This window comes from Aphidius gifuensis, linkage group LG5 (assembly GCF_014905175.1).
Source record: "Aphidius gifuensis isolate YNYX2018 linkage group LG5, ASM1490517v1, whole genome shotgun sequence".
NCBI lineage: Eukaryota > Metazoa > Arthropoda > Insecta > Hymenoptera > Braconidae > Aphidius > Aphidius gifuensis.
The window spans coordinates 18,108,403-18,124,167 of NC_057792.1; the positions used below are offsets into that span (position 1 = coordinate 18,108,403).

General features: G+C 24.4%; 3 protein-coding genes and 1 long non-coding RNA gene across 5 annotated transcripts in view; 1 reads left to right on the forward strand and 3 right to left on the reverse strand.

Moving 5' to 3' along the window:
- LOC122858209 overlaps nucleotides 1-4,327 on the reverse strand; it is a 124,481-nt gene extending 120,154 nt beyond the window's left edge. Inside the window, exons 1-3 of the long non-coding RNA XR_006374285.1 lie at nucleotides 4,101-4,327; nucleotides 3,439-3,567; nucleotides 2,517-3,365 (exon numbers count right to left, since the gene is read on the reverse strand). This is a non-coding gene — a long non-coding RNA (uncharacterized LOC122858209). The remainder of the gene's footprint in view (nucleotides 1-2,516; nucleotides 3,366-3,438; nucleotides 3,568-4,100) is intronic.
- A 289-nt stretch (nucleotides 4,328-4,616) lies between these two features.
- Nucleotides 4,617-8,037, reverse strand: LOC122858057 (exosome RNA helicase MTR4). The gene is made up of 3 exons (XM_044160717.1): nucleotides 7,830-8,037; nucleotides 7,615-7,707; nucleotides 4,617-7,537 (listed from the first exon to the last, which is right to left on the reverse strand). The coding sequence occupies exons 1-3, from the start codon at nucleotides 7,961-7,963 to the stop codon at nucleotides 4,687-4,689; spliced, it is 3,078 nt and encodes a 1,025-aa protein (XP_044016652.1). The 5' UTR covers nucleotides 7,964-8,037; the 3' UTR covers nucleotides 4,617-4,686.
- Nucleotides 8,038-8,728: 691 nt separating this feature from the next.
- LOC122858126 lies at nucleotides 8,729-13,106 on the forward strand. Of its 2 annotated transcripts, none has more exons than XM_044160829.1 (4): nucleotides 8,729-8,821; nucleotides 11,411-11,658; nucleotides 11,801-12,710; nucleotides 12,783-13,106. In XM_044160829.1, exons 2-4 carry the CDS (start codon nucleotides 11,573-11,575, stop codon nucleotides 13,065-13,067), a joined length of 1,281 nt encoding a protein of 426 aa, XP_044016764.1. In that variant the 5' UTR covers nucleotides 8,729-8,821; nucleotides 11,411-11,572; the 3' UTR covers nucleotides 13,068-13,106. The 2 variants fall into 2 exon arrangements, with proteins under 2 accessions (XP_044016764.1, XP_044016765.1); XM_044160830.1 differs by lacking the exon at nucleotides 8,729-8,821 and adding an exon at nucleotides 8,972-9,022.
- An 81-nt stretch (nucleotides 13,107-13,187) lies between these two features.
- On the reverse strand, nucleotides 13,188-15,556 carry LOC122858102. Its single transcript, XM_044160791.1, has 4 exons — nucleotides 15,220-15,556; nucleotides 14,962-15,126; nucleotides 14,466-14,899; nucleotides 13,188-14,406 (listed from the first exon to the last, which is right to left on the reverse strand). The coding sequence occupies exons 1-4, from the start codon at nucleotides 15,476-15,478 to the stop codon at nucleotides 13,609-13,611; spliced, it is 1,656 nt and encodes a 551-aa protein (XP_044016726.1). The 5' UTR covers nucleotides 15,479-15,556; the 3' UTR covers nucleotides 13,188-13,608.
- Between the last annotated feature and the right edge of the window lie 209 nt (nucleotides 15,557-15,765).

Genomic DNA, 15,765 nt, shown 5'->3' on the forward strand with positions numbered 1-15,765 from the left:
AGACCCGGGTTCGATTCCCGGCGGGGGAACAAAAAAACAAAAAAAAAAACTCATCATCGAAAAAATATAAACAAAAAAAAAACAGAAAAAAAGCTATTAAACTTTTTAAATTTTTAACTTTTTAAATTTTTTTTTAAATTTAAACACCTGCAATATTCTATGCTTGAGCATATCTGCTACAAGTTGAATTGGTATTTACATAGACAACTTAAGTTTCAACATATTCTCAAGAGAATATTCCTCATCATTACAAGTAGTGAGTTTGTGTTGGTTTTCTGGCCTTTCTAAAAGACCTAGACTTAGTCCTATGTAACTATTTGTACCAATGTATATAAATCTTCATACACACATATTGAACTTTGGTATGGAATTTTGATTTTTTTTTTTAAATAAAAAATGATATATACATAATTTGATGTATTAAAATGATATTAAAAAATAAAAATAATTATAATCAAATTTATATCAATTATATAAATATTAATTAGTATTTTTAGTAGCTACTAGTATATATTTTGGATTTAATGAAATTTCATAATCTCTCGGTTTTACAAAAAAAAAAAAAAATAAAAAAAAAATCATATAACAATGACGAGGCAAACCTCAACAATGTTCATTCATTATACCTTCATGTTTCTACACCCTAGCAATTTCTCCTTACAGTCTGTGTAAGACACGCGGCTAATTAGTGCTTTCAGCTATATAGTACTGATCTGGATTACCGTAAATTCCAGCTCGCCACTTCTTCACTCCGGAATTTACATTTACATATTAACGTTTGACTATGAGATAACGAATCGTTATACAAGCACTGAAAATATTCTAACGAACATCCAACTATCTTGAATAAATCAACCTTATTTATTTTTAATCAATTTTTTTTTACTCTTTTTTTTTTAAATGGTATATATTAATTATAAATTTATAAACAAATATAAATTTTTAATATAGAAAAAAATAAAATAAATAAAATTAGCTTTAAATAGTATTAAATAAATAATTTTTAACTTGAACTTTCAAAAAAATATAACTAGTACAAATGTATAAATAAATTTTTATTTTATTTTTTTCTTTACTAACATTTAACATTGTAATAGTAAAAGTAAAACGTGCCCTAGTCATAAGAGAAGGTTATTTGTGTTAAAAGTTGTTAGATCTAATATTTTTTTTTTTGTTTTTACACTATCAAGCAAAATGCATCAAGTAAAATTCTTTTTTACGAATAAAACTCTCATAAACATAAAGAAAAGAAGAAAAAAAAAAAATATATTATTTTTTCTTCTTTTCCAGTGAAAAATAAACTGACCTTATAAGTGCAACCAGTAAAAATAATAATAATAATGATAATAACAATAAAAAAAAAAAAACATAAAGATGAAAAGCTGAAAAAGTTAATTCAGCACTGATGATTCGTAAATCGTTGAGGAGGTGCTATTCAACACGACATTTTATACAAGCTTGTACATTTATACGGCGTCTTGGGTACACACACGTTTTAATGTGACGAGAGGGTTGATAAAAGGCGGGTCAAAAGGAAAAAGAAGAAATAAAAAAAATATATATATAAAAGAGGGCATACGAGGTGAAGGTGTCACGTTTGAAAGTTTGCTTTTTCATGAACGCCAAGTTCGCTTTTTTTTTTTCTCTTCATTCTTTCATCTTTCTTACGTACGTGCAAATGAACTACAAAAAAAAAAAAGGGAAAAAAAAACAAGGGGGATTGGTCTCGAGGCTGAACTGTGACGAGTTTACCCAGAGGCTTGGATGTGTCCGGGTGGAATGAGATATATATATACGTGACCCGTGCAAAAAATCAAAGTGAAGTGAAGAAAAATACATAAAGAAATAAGGGCACAAAAATTACACTACAAAAGTAACACAAAAAAATATATATGTTGTATTTAAAAGAGAGATATATAATTTTTATTTTTTAAAATTCGAAAGGAATATCATGAATTTACTTTTTTCTATCCCTTTTTTTTCTCGTATCTTTTGCGTCAAGCTTCAGGCTATATTCTACTACTAACAGCTAAGTACGACATATAGCTACAGCTACTCATCTTTTCTTGAGTTTTTTACGTGCCACCAGCATCACGACAAAGCTATATACTTTTTATAAATTTAAAATCATTCAGTGCTGTGTTCAGTTCTCAAAAACTTTTGATTGCTGATTCTATATAATTATCAGCAAATATTGGAAAATTTATAATTTGATTAAAAGTAGGATAACCATTAAAAGTTGATATCCAATATTTGATTTAAAAAAAAAAATTTTAATTAATGTTGGATTTTTATATTTATAGGGAATTATCTTGGGGTTAAAAAAAAATTTGTTTATCTAATTTATGAATAAAATAAAATATGGTAATGCGCTTTAAGCAGCAATTTTTTTTGATGATTTTAAAAATACAACTCCTTGGCGTAGTATGTGATAAGGATAACGAGTATCATGAAGTTTCAAACAAGATTATAAATGCAATTTTATCAATACAAGTATTAGTCAAGTAAAATCCTACCTTTTTAGCGGATGTTCATCTTCCAACGTTGATCATCAAAATGCTCCAATGCCATGTAGTTGTTCATGATGATTTTATTTGATCAGCACACCTGGTTCAATGATGACACATAACACAAACACTACACGACACAAAACAATAATCACTTTTCACACCACCATCATCACTACTTTTACATCACTTGATGAAGAAGAGTTTATAGTTTATATAAATTAGCTGAGTTTTCTTTTTTTATATTTAATTATTTTTTGACTTATTAGCTTGATAGTTCACTGAGGAGCCGGCTGTTGATAATATTTTTAACATTTTTTCTAGAAGAGGCACGTCTTTCTCCTAACTTTAAAGAGAAACAGGTGGTTCAGTTGTGAGCAGCCGCAGTAGCATATCAAAGAAAATTTTAATAATACTTTGATATTAACAAGCTCAACAAAAACAAGTAAATGTTTACCAATAACATCAAGTGGTATATTAGAAAGACCATAACAATCAATAACACCAGCATCATGTCATGATCTTCAAGTGTTGAGATTCATTCAAATGTTTTTTTTTTTTCTTCATTTTGTTGCTGGTTCAAGTGTACCAATTGTCAAATAGTTTATAAACCGTTTGATTAATTTCTAAAGCACTTGGTAACACAAACTAAAGTCAACGACGTACTTAATGACACTTTTAACACTATAATCATTCGCTTGGTATTTTTCATGTTGTAATTTAGCATTCAAGCAGTCCTGATTGTTGTCAATAAAGCAGCTACTCTCTCTTAATATTCTTTTTTCCATTATGTAAATCTGATATTACGTTTTTTACATTGGCAATACTAATGTTTTTGTCTGGATGAATTTGATGCAACTGTAACAATAAATTATTAAATTATCATTGGATAAATACTTTCATTTATAAAAAATGGAATAAAATAACTCACTGAACTCCAAAATGATCTTGGATTCCATGACAAACACATTAGTCATTTGTTTAGTCCCATTTTCAATAATGTTGGATCGTTAATAACATTAACACATCAAATATTTTAGCCACACTTTTTGTTATATATCTGTAAACATTAAAAATATTAAATAAACAATGTGTTATAAATATTTTTCAAATTGGAGTAATTATTAGCAACAAAAAAAGAGTAAATGAAAGTGGCATTATTAAATTAATGGTAAATGAATAAATAAATAAATATAAAAAGTATAAAAAATAGATAAATAAATAATAAACTAACAAAAAGACAGTAAAAAAATTGAATCTCAAAGTAAATAAATGGATACTAAATACTGACAATAAAAACCAACAAAATCTTCTAACAATGAAAAATTGATATTGAAATATTTAATATTTTTTTGATTGTTGTTAATAAAAAAACCATTATTATGCAACAAGGATGCTACAACAGTGCTATAAATAATAAAAATTCATAGTTATTTATGAATAAATTGATAAATTCATTGTCTTTGTGAAAAACAGCAACCTAACCTCAAAACAGTTGATTTTTTTTTCACAATTTATGATTAAAACTATATAATTACGTTTGTTTATGCATTAAATAATAAATAACATCGAAATAACATGAGATTTACATACCAATTGTCCATTTTTTCAACAGATTAATATTTGCCTTTGTCAGCTCCAACAGCCTTGACATGTCCATTAATTTTCGTCAAAATTCACAATTGTCAGCAATAATTTATATCACAATGTGTTTAGAACAATTAAATTGACCGATTTATCAACAATTTATAACTACTTAACAATTATTATTACTAAAATATGAGTATAAAATTACGACGCAAAAAGACGCAACCGTTCACTCCAACTATATCGCGGCCATTTTGGATTTCAAAAAACTCATCGCGCCTACTATATTTGTCGATAAGTAAAATCTCGAAATTGTCGATAAGTTGAAACTCGAAATTATCGACAAGTTGAAATCGATTAATGAATAATATTATAATTAATAATAATTATGATAAATAAATAAAATACAAATAAATAAATAATTTAAAGACTTGATAATACAATTTATTTAAAAATGATAAAAATGTTTTATTAGATTTGTCTCACGTAAATTACACGTTAAATTAAATGTTAATCTGAAAATTAAAAAAAGCAAAAAAAAAAAAATATTTATTTATTAAAAATGTTATTATTATTTAATTAAATTTTTTTACTACAAATAAAGTGAAGCAGCAAATACAATATCACGCTTTAGAATCTTAATAGCTTCACTGAATTTATTTTCTAAATCAGTATTTCCAATATTTTTAGCAGCTTGACTAAGTTGTCGTAAAATTTCTTCAAGTCTTCTCATACAACGAATAATTGAACCCTCAAATATATCAGTCATTTTGCATATTTGTAAAAAGTTTGCACCTTTACACCATGCATATACGACATCCATTAAAAATGGCTTAAAACGTTCAACATATTTATCTTCATCAAGATCAAGTGTAGCTTCTGATGATACCTTAGCAATTTTTCTTGCAAGATCTTGCATTTGTCGTAATGGACCACTAAGTTCATTGGTACTTTTTGGCATTTCATTTGATTTTTCATCACAAACAAAACAACTTAATAATGCTGCCATTTGTGGTACATTAAGTGCATTAAATAAACCATTAAATATCATTTCAGTTAATAATAATTCATCAGCACCATTAAGCTCACAAGCAACACGTCCTTTCAATTCAATAACATCAGCAGCAGTACAATATGCCATTCTTCTTAATACACGTTTTCTACATTTTAATTCATCCATTTGTAATACAGATTTAGCTTGTTTTAATTCATTTTTTGCTTGTTTTAATTCATCACCAATTTCTTCTTTTTTCAAATAGGTATTATATAATTCTCCTAAATTAACATCGTCATTTAGTGAATGTTCTTTTAATTTACTTTCAAGTATTTTTATTTTATTATAAATATCACTAAATGTCGTGTCATTTATTCTCATTTCTGTAATTGGATCTAACAATGGTATAACACCGTTACATCTTTTTTTAACTTCACGTATTGTTTTTAAAACACTTTTACGATTATCAGATGGTCGTAAATCTTTTGGTAGGACAATTCTACATGAACTTATTTCAAATATAAGTGTATGAAGAACAGGCACAACTTCAACATCACCATCTTCATTTACAGCACATGGTACAGGTGCACCTTCTTTTGAATTTTTTGATACATGAAGTAATATATCAACAATTAGTGTTGCTTCTTCTTTTGGATTTTTTGGATTTTTTTTCTTGAAATTAATAACAATTCCCCAATCAAATGTATGCATGTCATTTTTAATTTTAACCATTCTTCCTGGTTGTAAAAATGGTAATAAATATTGTGGTGTTGTTATATATTTACGATAATTTGTATTTAAACGTTCAAGCTGTACTTGTATATCATGATACTTAGATATCTCATGATATTTATCAACAATAATATCATCATATGATGATTGTAATTCTTTAACTTTATCATAAAGACCAGGTATTGAAGCTTGATTTTGAAATTGATAAAAACTTCTTTCAAGCATATATTCAGGATTAATTTCTTCAACACGTAAAAGATTTAAAACCATATTATAAGTTAAATGAAATGCTGAGTTGATTGGATCAGCTTTACCTTGTACAATTTCTTTTCCAACTGATGGACTAACTTGTTCATCAATCATCAATATAACAATACCTTTTTCATCAAGACCACGACGACCAGCACGTCCAGACATTTGTATATATTCACCAGATGTTATCCATCTAAAATCTTTACCATCAAATTTACGTGGTGCTGTAAATAATACTGTTCTTGCTGGCATATTAAGACCCATTGCAAATGTTTCAGTTGCAAATAATGCTTTTATTAAACCTTCACCAAATAATATTTCAACAGTTTCTTTTAATATTGGTAATAAACCACCATGATGAATACCAATACCACGTCGTAATAATGGTAATACATTTTCAACTTGTGGTAATTTACGATCATCTTCACTTAATACATCCATTGCATTTTTAAATACTTCATCAACAAGTTTTTTTTCTTGATTTGTATTTAAATCAAGTTGTGCTAATTGCATTGCATATAATTCACAATCTTTTTTTGAAAAACTAAATATAATAACTGGTGCAAAATTTCTTTCCATAATCATTTTAACCATTTTAAATATATTTGATGTTGCTGAACTACCACCACGTAAACCACCTTTTCTACCTTTTTGATCACCTTTTGCAGCATCACCAGAATTTTGTAATATACTCATTGCACGATTAAAATTATCTTCTTTAAAACGTCCTTCAACATCAACAACAAGATGTATACCATCACCACCAGCTGGATAAATAAAATGTTCAAGTGGTGTTGGACGATAATCAGTATAAACAACATGACATGGTTGATGATGTAAATGTGCAACCCATTCAGCAAATTGTCGAGCATTTGGTATTGTTGCTGATAAAAATACATAATGTACATTATCTGGTAATAATATTAATGTTTCTTCCCAAACAACACCACGTTCTTTATCTCTCATATAATGAATTTCATCAAATATAACCCAACCAACTTCACGCATAACTTCAGAACCACGATACAACATATTACGTAAAATTTCAGTTGTCATTATTAAAACACTTGCTGTTGGATTTATTGTAACATCACCAGTTACCAAACCAACATCTTTAAATTCTTCATAAAATTCACGATATTTTTGATTACTCAATGCTTTTATTGGTGTTGTATATATAACACGTTGTTTATCACGTAATGAACATGCTATTGCATACTCAGCAACAACTGTTTTTCCAGCTGATGTATGAGCTGATACTAAAACTGATTGACTATTTTCAATACATAAAATTGCCTCTTTTTGAAATGGATCAAGAATAAATTTATATTCTTTTGCTGGTGGTATCAATGGATTTGTTTCAAGTGGTATGTATTCATGATTTGGTGGTACAGCAACTTCATGAGTACAAGATTCAATTGTTTCAATTTTATGAATTTTTATTTGAGTCACAAGCTCTTCAAGACTGTTTTAAAAAAATAGAAAATTATAATTTACTCAATTTTTAATATAATATTTAATTTTTGATAGATTAATACGTACTTTATATCATCAAGAAGTGAATCTGTTTTAATTTTTTTTGTATCAAATTCCATGTCCACATCGTGACTACGTTTTTCACCTGTTGACTCATTGCTTAAAAACAAATAAATATTATTATTTCAGCTTTGAAATGGTTAATAATAAAAACTTTTATGTATTTTATTTATAATAATTATATGTTTATTAAATAAATGGTAATTTTTTTTTTTACTCACTTTTCGATAATTTCAATGTCATCATTGGAAGTTTGTTTATCATTTACGTTTGATGTTTGAGGCGATGGAATCACTTGTACACTATCATTTGCTTCATCAAATGCATCAAATAAATCTGAATCAAAATCAGCCATTGTTATTAATTAATTATAATATTTATTAACAAAATAACAGTCAAGAGATCATGCTGTAAATTTTTAGCATAATAGCATTTACAGGTTAGAGCGTGAGATTGAACAACACGAGGCTCTTTATCTTTTAATCGGTAACTGAGAATTTTACTATCTCGACTAATATGATGTGCTAAAAAATATACAGATGTCGTAGCTGTTTACTTCTTGATTTAAAAATTCAAATTTAATTCGAATTAACAATATTACGTTTTGTTGCTATAGAAAAAAATTAGCATAGTGCATTTATTAATTTATTTCTTTACAGAAAAAATTAACTGTCGAAATTTTTTGGCCCTCAATTGTGTAGAATTACTTTCGTTATTATCTAAATAATTTTTAAGACAAAAAAATGTAACTCCTGGCTTTTTTTTTGCTCTAAATTGTTTAAAATTATTTTTATTATTATTTAAATAATTTTTAAGACAATCCTTTGCTACAGAACACCGAATTTCTTCATCTTTTAATCCAAGAAAAATATATAATCCTATGGATAATTTTCTTATAGTTTAGGTCATATATATATTGTGACACTCTTAAAAATGATTATTTTTTTATTAAAATGAGATATAATTTTTATTGACTATAAATATATATCCCTCATAAATTTATGTATAAATAAGGTATATATTTATATTACCAATCGGCTCATAAACCCGGCTACTTGGTGAGCTTGTACGGAACTTTCAATTTCATTTTCAGTTTCTTTTAGGATATCACGAAAGAAAGATCGAATGCGCGTGTTTGTTATTTTAAACAGATAAATTAAAACATGCTTCATTGTGAATTTAGCATGTGTGAATGTGTTCATATTGTGTGAAAGTTTTTTTTATATTAAAAAAATAATAAATATGTTTATTAAAAAATTTACTTATTAATTTTATAAAAATAACCTTCTGTTATCTATTTCCTTCTTTAATAAAATAAATAATTATAAATTTAAAAAATTAACTCATAAAAAAGTGGTTTAATATTATTTATAAATTATATTAAAAATCCATCACTGTGATTATAAAATAAAAGGTAAGTATATCATAGATTAATTTATTAATAAATTAATTTCAATAAATATCTTTTCATAAATTTGAAATCATTTTACAAAAAGAAGAAATTTATATACAAAAAAAAAAAAAAACTTTATGTTTTTATTTATTAAATTTTTAAAGCACTTGTCTATTAATTATCATTACAATTATTTCTCAAAACTTGAAGTAAATTTAGTAATGTTTTACTGCAATTTAAACATTTTAATAAACTGTTTTTTTTTTTTTTTTTTAAATTTTTTCAAGTTGACGTAATTTGTGGTCATTATTAAAAATTATATACATTTAATTGTATTATTTATGCTGAAATATTAATGCAATTGAATTTTGGAATGTCATATTAATGTCAACTTTCACTGGCACATCATAAGTATTTTATGACTAATTATATTATGCAATTTTTTTTTTTTCTGTTTTAACTAATGTACATGTCATGCTTGGACAATATATTTATTGTATAAAATTAATTGCCTAAATGCATTAATAAAAGCTAAAAAAACAATTGCTATTTACCTTTATTAAATATACTTTTAAATAAAAATAAATTTAATATTTATAGAAAGTATAAAGTTTGATTATACAAAATGTAAAAATTAATTAAATTATTAAATTATATATTTAACATAATTTTTATGAATGAAATTTTTAAGATGCTTAATTAATTCCTCAAGTAATAAATTATTAAAGTTAAATAAATTAAATTAGTCATGAAAAATTTTAGCTTTCACCGGTTGACACTTGTCTTTATCATATCTCTAATATTTTTTCTCTTCAGTATTTTCATTTTGCATTTACCGTTATTCAAACTAATCAGTGAAACTTTTTTTTTTTTTTATTCTTTTCAATTTTCTATCTAATGTCAAATATATTTAATTAATTTTTACAATTAATAATACTTTATTTTATATACTTGGATAGATGATAGATTTTAAAACCGCAAAATGGCAATCAACTTGAACTTGTATATTTATTAAATATATTTATAAATATTATTTCGAAATAATATCCGGTAAAACTGTGGTCATGGTTTATTACTTTCGTATATTTAATTTGCTATTAATATCATTATTATTATGTATATTAGGCTGAGTGAATTAAAAATAAACTACTCACTAGTGGCAAAATTTAAAAAAAAAAAAAATGATAATGTATATTGACTCGATTGTGGAATGAAACAAGCGGGAACGAAGAATAAATAAAATATAATCTTACGACTTATGGCAAGAAGTGAAAGTTGTGATATTTTTAATTTTTTTTTATTTTTTCATTTTCAAAGTTGTATTGCCTCGATGATGTCGATGCCGCATAAAAAAAAAATATATATATATGCTATATAATGTACGAAATTAATCATGCGCATAATTATAATTAAATCTCATCGAATAACAAAAAAAAAAAAAAAGAAATTTAATAAAATAAATAAAATAATTAATAGTTAATCAAAAAAAAATAAAACAAATAGAAAAAAAGTATTTATACTTTCATCAAATAATATTTTATGACTTGGCATAATTTTTTTTTTTTTTTAAATATTAATAATAGAGTTTATATTCTATAATACATAATTAAAAATTCATAAAATTAAATAAGTGAAATTTGCAAATTATTTAATTTTGCATAATACCGTTCTTTTAAATATATTTTTTTTTTTGTTAAATTTATATATGTTTAATTAATATATGGAACAATGGAAATTTATTTTTTTTTTATTCACTTATTATTTCATTTGTGAGTTACGTATGCAGTTACATATACCTGGCAAAATAAACGACCTTGATCGGACGACCTAATCTCTCCTTCTCTCTCATTTTTTTTTTTTTGATTGGTATTACGTTTATCGAGGGAATGCAGGTTTCACGGGTTCTACGGGTTTCACGCATGTGAATTACATATATAACTTTTTTTTTATTTATTATTATTATTAAATATTATACTTTACTTTATTATTTGCGACAAAAAACAAATGTCTTTGATGCAACACACTTAATTTTTCATAATTAAAATTTTCTGTCTATATTATTTTATGCTAATTCATTAAATCATGTAAATGTTTTTTTAAAAAAAAATTTATTTAAATATTTTTAAGTTAATAAATGTCTTAGTTAACATTAGAAATTCTATTTTTTTTTTTTTTTCAAATTTATTTCGAAATGAAAAAAACTTATCAAAATACATAAACACTACCAGTTTAAATTTCTCAATTTATAAATTGGTATGTCAAGCATTTTTGAGTGGGTGTATATATTTTTCTTCTTTTTTTTTTTTTTATATAAATATAAATTCAAAACTTTCATTCAATTTATTATTAAAAATACATGTATAAATTAAATTTTTATCGTTATAATAAATGTATATATTTTATTTCTAGATAACTGTAATATAGAGCAGTAGCTCAATGATGATGAAAAATAAATGGATAAAGTATTGAGGATAATAAATATTTAGGAGTATGCCTCGTTGGTTGTTGGCACTTGACGAGCCTGCATCAAATCCATGCAGGACAAAAATAAATTTAATTTTTAAATAAATAATGCTTTGTCCTGATAAAATTAAAACGACTCCATGTCGATTTGGTACAACTGATGAAATTAAAAATTATCAAAAGGATTATTTACGGTATGTTATTAATAAATTAAATTAAAAATATTTAAAAATAAAAATATTAATTATAATTAAATTTAAAAAAAAAAAGTCATATGTCAATATTTAAATAAATTTGAATAAAAGAAAAAACAAAAAAAATATACATTCTAAACAGATTACATTCAGAAATATTTGGTGCAACAAATCAAACAATTAAAAAATGGCAAAATTCAACAAGTTCTGGTTATGCAAGTCATTCATCACCACCACCACCACCACCACCTTTATCAGCATCAATATCAGGAGGTTTATATTCAACATGTTATGCATCAGCATCATCAGCAACAAAATTAATTGATCCTGGATTATCAATAATACACGAGACTGATATACCAAGACCAATATGGCCATATAAAAATTATAATAAAAATAAAAATAATTGGATTATTAATTTAAATGATAATGTTGATTATTTATATACACAATATAATACAAAATTATATTCACATTGTTATGATAACTCATCAATAATTTGTCATAATTGTTTTATAAGAAATTCAATAAATACAAAAGCTAAAGATATTTTAATTGAATTATCAAATAAATTAAATTCAATTATTTATGATGATGATAATGATGATATAACAGCTGAAGATATACTTGAAGATATATCAAAAATTATTGCAAAAGGTATTAATGCAACTGTTGATGATAGTGATGATTTGAAAATAAATAATCAACAAGAAGAACAGGGTGTTGATAATATTGATAATTCATCTACTGTGTTAAATAAAAAAATGACAAATTTAATTGGTAGTGATATTGTTAATCCTGTTAATCATATGCTTTATGAAAAATCTGGTCAATTTTCAAATTCAAGAAAATTTAATTTAAAAAATAATATAACAAGTGGTTTATCAATGCCAAGATGTTGTGGTATATCTTCAGTTAATTTTATTGATGATATTTATCATGAAAAAAATAAATTAAATATTGAAAATTTTAAATTAAATTGTGAATTAACAAAATCAAAAGGAACAAATAATAAAATTTGTTATACAAATGATGAGCCTGTTTATACAACAGTGAGTTTTTTTCAATTAAATTAGATTAAAATTAAATTTATTTATGTTTTATTATGTGATTTATTTTTACAGCTTGTACCAAGTGATGAAAGCTCATCGTATGGTGTTATTGGTCCACCTTTGTCATCAATAAAACAAGATTGGAATGATAGTTCTATGGTTTTTAATAAAGACATGGATTTTACATTGGATGGTGTACGTGCTGAAAGACTGGAATGTGCTATTGCACGTGCTAAAAATAAACGTAAATGGTGTCGTATTATTATTACAATATTTGGACTAGTCTTTTTTATATTAAGTGTCATTATTGTCACAATGTCTGTTACACGGGGACGTAAAATTTTTGGTAGTATGTAATAAATAACTATTAAATTTAAATTTTTTTCTATATATACAACAAAGATATATATTTTTTAAATTTTACATTTTTTTTTTTTATTTTAATAATATTATATAAAATTTCATTTAAATATCAAATTTTTTTTTTTTTTATTTCTAGTTGTTTAATGTCTAATAAATTTCAATCAAAAATTGATTTAATATTAATTTAAAAAAACGAGTGATTTCTATTATTTTTTAAGTCATAAAAAACAATATATTATATTTATTTTTTATTTTTTTATATCGAGTCAAGTATTGTACACATGTATGAGATATTAATAATAAATTTTTTTTTTTTTTTTTTTTCTTTTTAACATGCAAATTGGCATCATTTGGCTTTTTTTTTTTGGCAATAAATATTTGTAAAATTGTTGCATTGTATGATGATAAAATATATCAACAGGTAATTAATTTTTCCCATCCCACAAAATAGAAGAAAAATATTTAATATTTTTTATCAATATTAAATAGTAATCAGGTACACACTGAATTGACATGAATTTGAAATAATGATTAATTAACGTGTTGTTACTTTAATATACGATGATGTTTTAATTGACTCATTGTATTTAATGAGTAATGATTTTAATACAACAAGAGTCAAAACATTATGACTCGTTCGTTTTTTCAAAACTTCAATTGCGTAATAAATCATTTCTAAATTAAATATCGTATCATAAACATTTAATACTTGAAATTGTGAATAACGTTCAATGAGTTTTTTCATACCATCAAGTGTAACATAACGACATGAATCAATTGACAAGTGTATTAATTTTGTACAATTATCAGCAATTGTTATAATAACATTATCATCAATATAATTTAAATATGATACATCAAGATATTCAAGTTTTTTTAAACTACATAATTGTAAAAGTGAACATTCAGATAATAAAAAACATTTACCTAAATTTAAATGTTTTAAATATTTACCTTTTTCAATAATCATAAATAATATATAATCATTTATTTTTTTAACACTATTTATATTTATATATTCAATATTTTCTAAATTTCCAATATATGTCAAACTTAATTCTGATGTTTCACATTCTTGAATATTTAATTTTTTTATATTTTTACATTCACTTGAAAGTGTTCTTAAACATCTATCAATATCTTTTGTTTTATCAAGTTCTAAAAATTCTAAATTATCATTAATTAAAAAATTTAATGTGCCTTCTTGTAATTTACAATTACTCAATTTAATATGTGACAATGTTTTTTTACGTGAAATTGATTCAGTTGCATTTCCATCAAGTTTACAGCCAATTAATTTAAGACAACGTAAATTTTTTAAACGTTCCAAAGCCTAGGGAAATTAATAAATTAATTAAAAAGCTTAATATGTAATTTAAAAATTAATCTTACCATTGCAAAGTAGTGATTTAAATTGCCAAATGTATTATTATGATCAGATGAAATAACAAGTTCAGAAAAACCATCTGGAAGACTTCGAAATATCAATGAATGATTAACTGGTGTATCTCGTGTTTCTTCTACTCGTATATTTAATAATTTTAAATTTTTCATATTTTCAAATACACCAAGAAAATTATATTCATGAATGTATTTTAATTGTAAATTTAATTCTGTTATATTATGACAATATTTACGAAATATTGGCATTATACGAGAATTACAAATTGGTGGTATACTTATTACTGTTAAATATGGACTTGTACGTTTTAATAATTCTTCAACATCTGACTGTGTCCAATCATGCCAAGGTTTAAAATCATGGATATCAATTTTTTTATATTTATGCCAAATAAATTCAGTTGCGTCTTTCCATCTTTGACAAACTAAATAGAAAAAAAAAAAAGATATAAATGTTAAATTAATATTGGAAAAATAATATAAATACCTTCTTCTGATTGTAGAATTTCACGAAGTGGAAGATAGGAAAATATCTCGGAAAGACAATCATGATCAAGGGCATTTATCATGTCTCTTCTTGATCGTAATGGAATTAAGTATTCAGTTTTAATTGAGCAATCAGTTGATTGATTTTCAAGATCCATTATATAATCTAAATTGAAAAATAAATAAATGATTGATGATTGATTAGGTTGATTTATCATCAAGATATATAAGTATATAAATTTTTATTTTTTTTATTTACCTGATTCGTTGATTGATATGTGAGGTGCAAGAGTATTTGAATTTCGTATTTGTAAATTATTTTCATAATATGTTGTGACAATATTGTACATGCAAGTATTACAAATAACTGGTGATAAATTTGATGATTTATCAAGCTCCACACCGTTACACATTTCAACCATTTTTGATAGACCTGTATCACGATTATCACTGTCCAATCTAAAAATTGGTGTTGGATATGCTGTTTCTATCATACAAATACTACAAGCTTTTTGCATTTTATATTTTTAAACTTTTTTTTGGTAGACTTTCGAGTGTTTTTAATTGAGAGTTTTATCTCATACTGGCTAGATGCATTTCCCAGGCACATTGAGGGTGTTTTTTTTTTTTTTTTTGATAGTTTATTTTATGTATACGCGCATGTGTCAATGTCCTTTGCGCAACATATTTCATCGATTTGTTTGAAAAAATTTCTGGTCTGATGGGAATTCTATTAATCCAGCTTCAGGCCTGGACTAGTAACTATTTACTAGAATATCTAATAATCAAATTACATGAATTTATA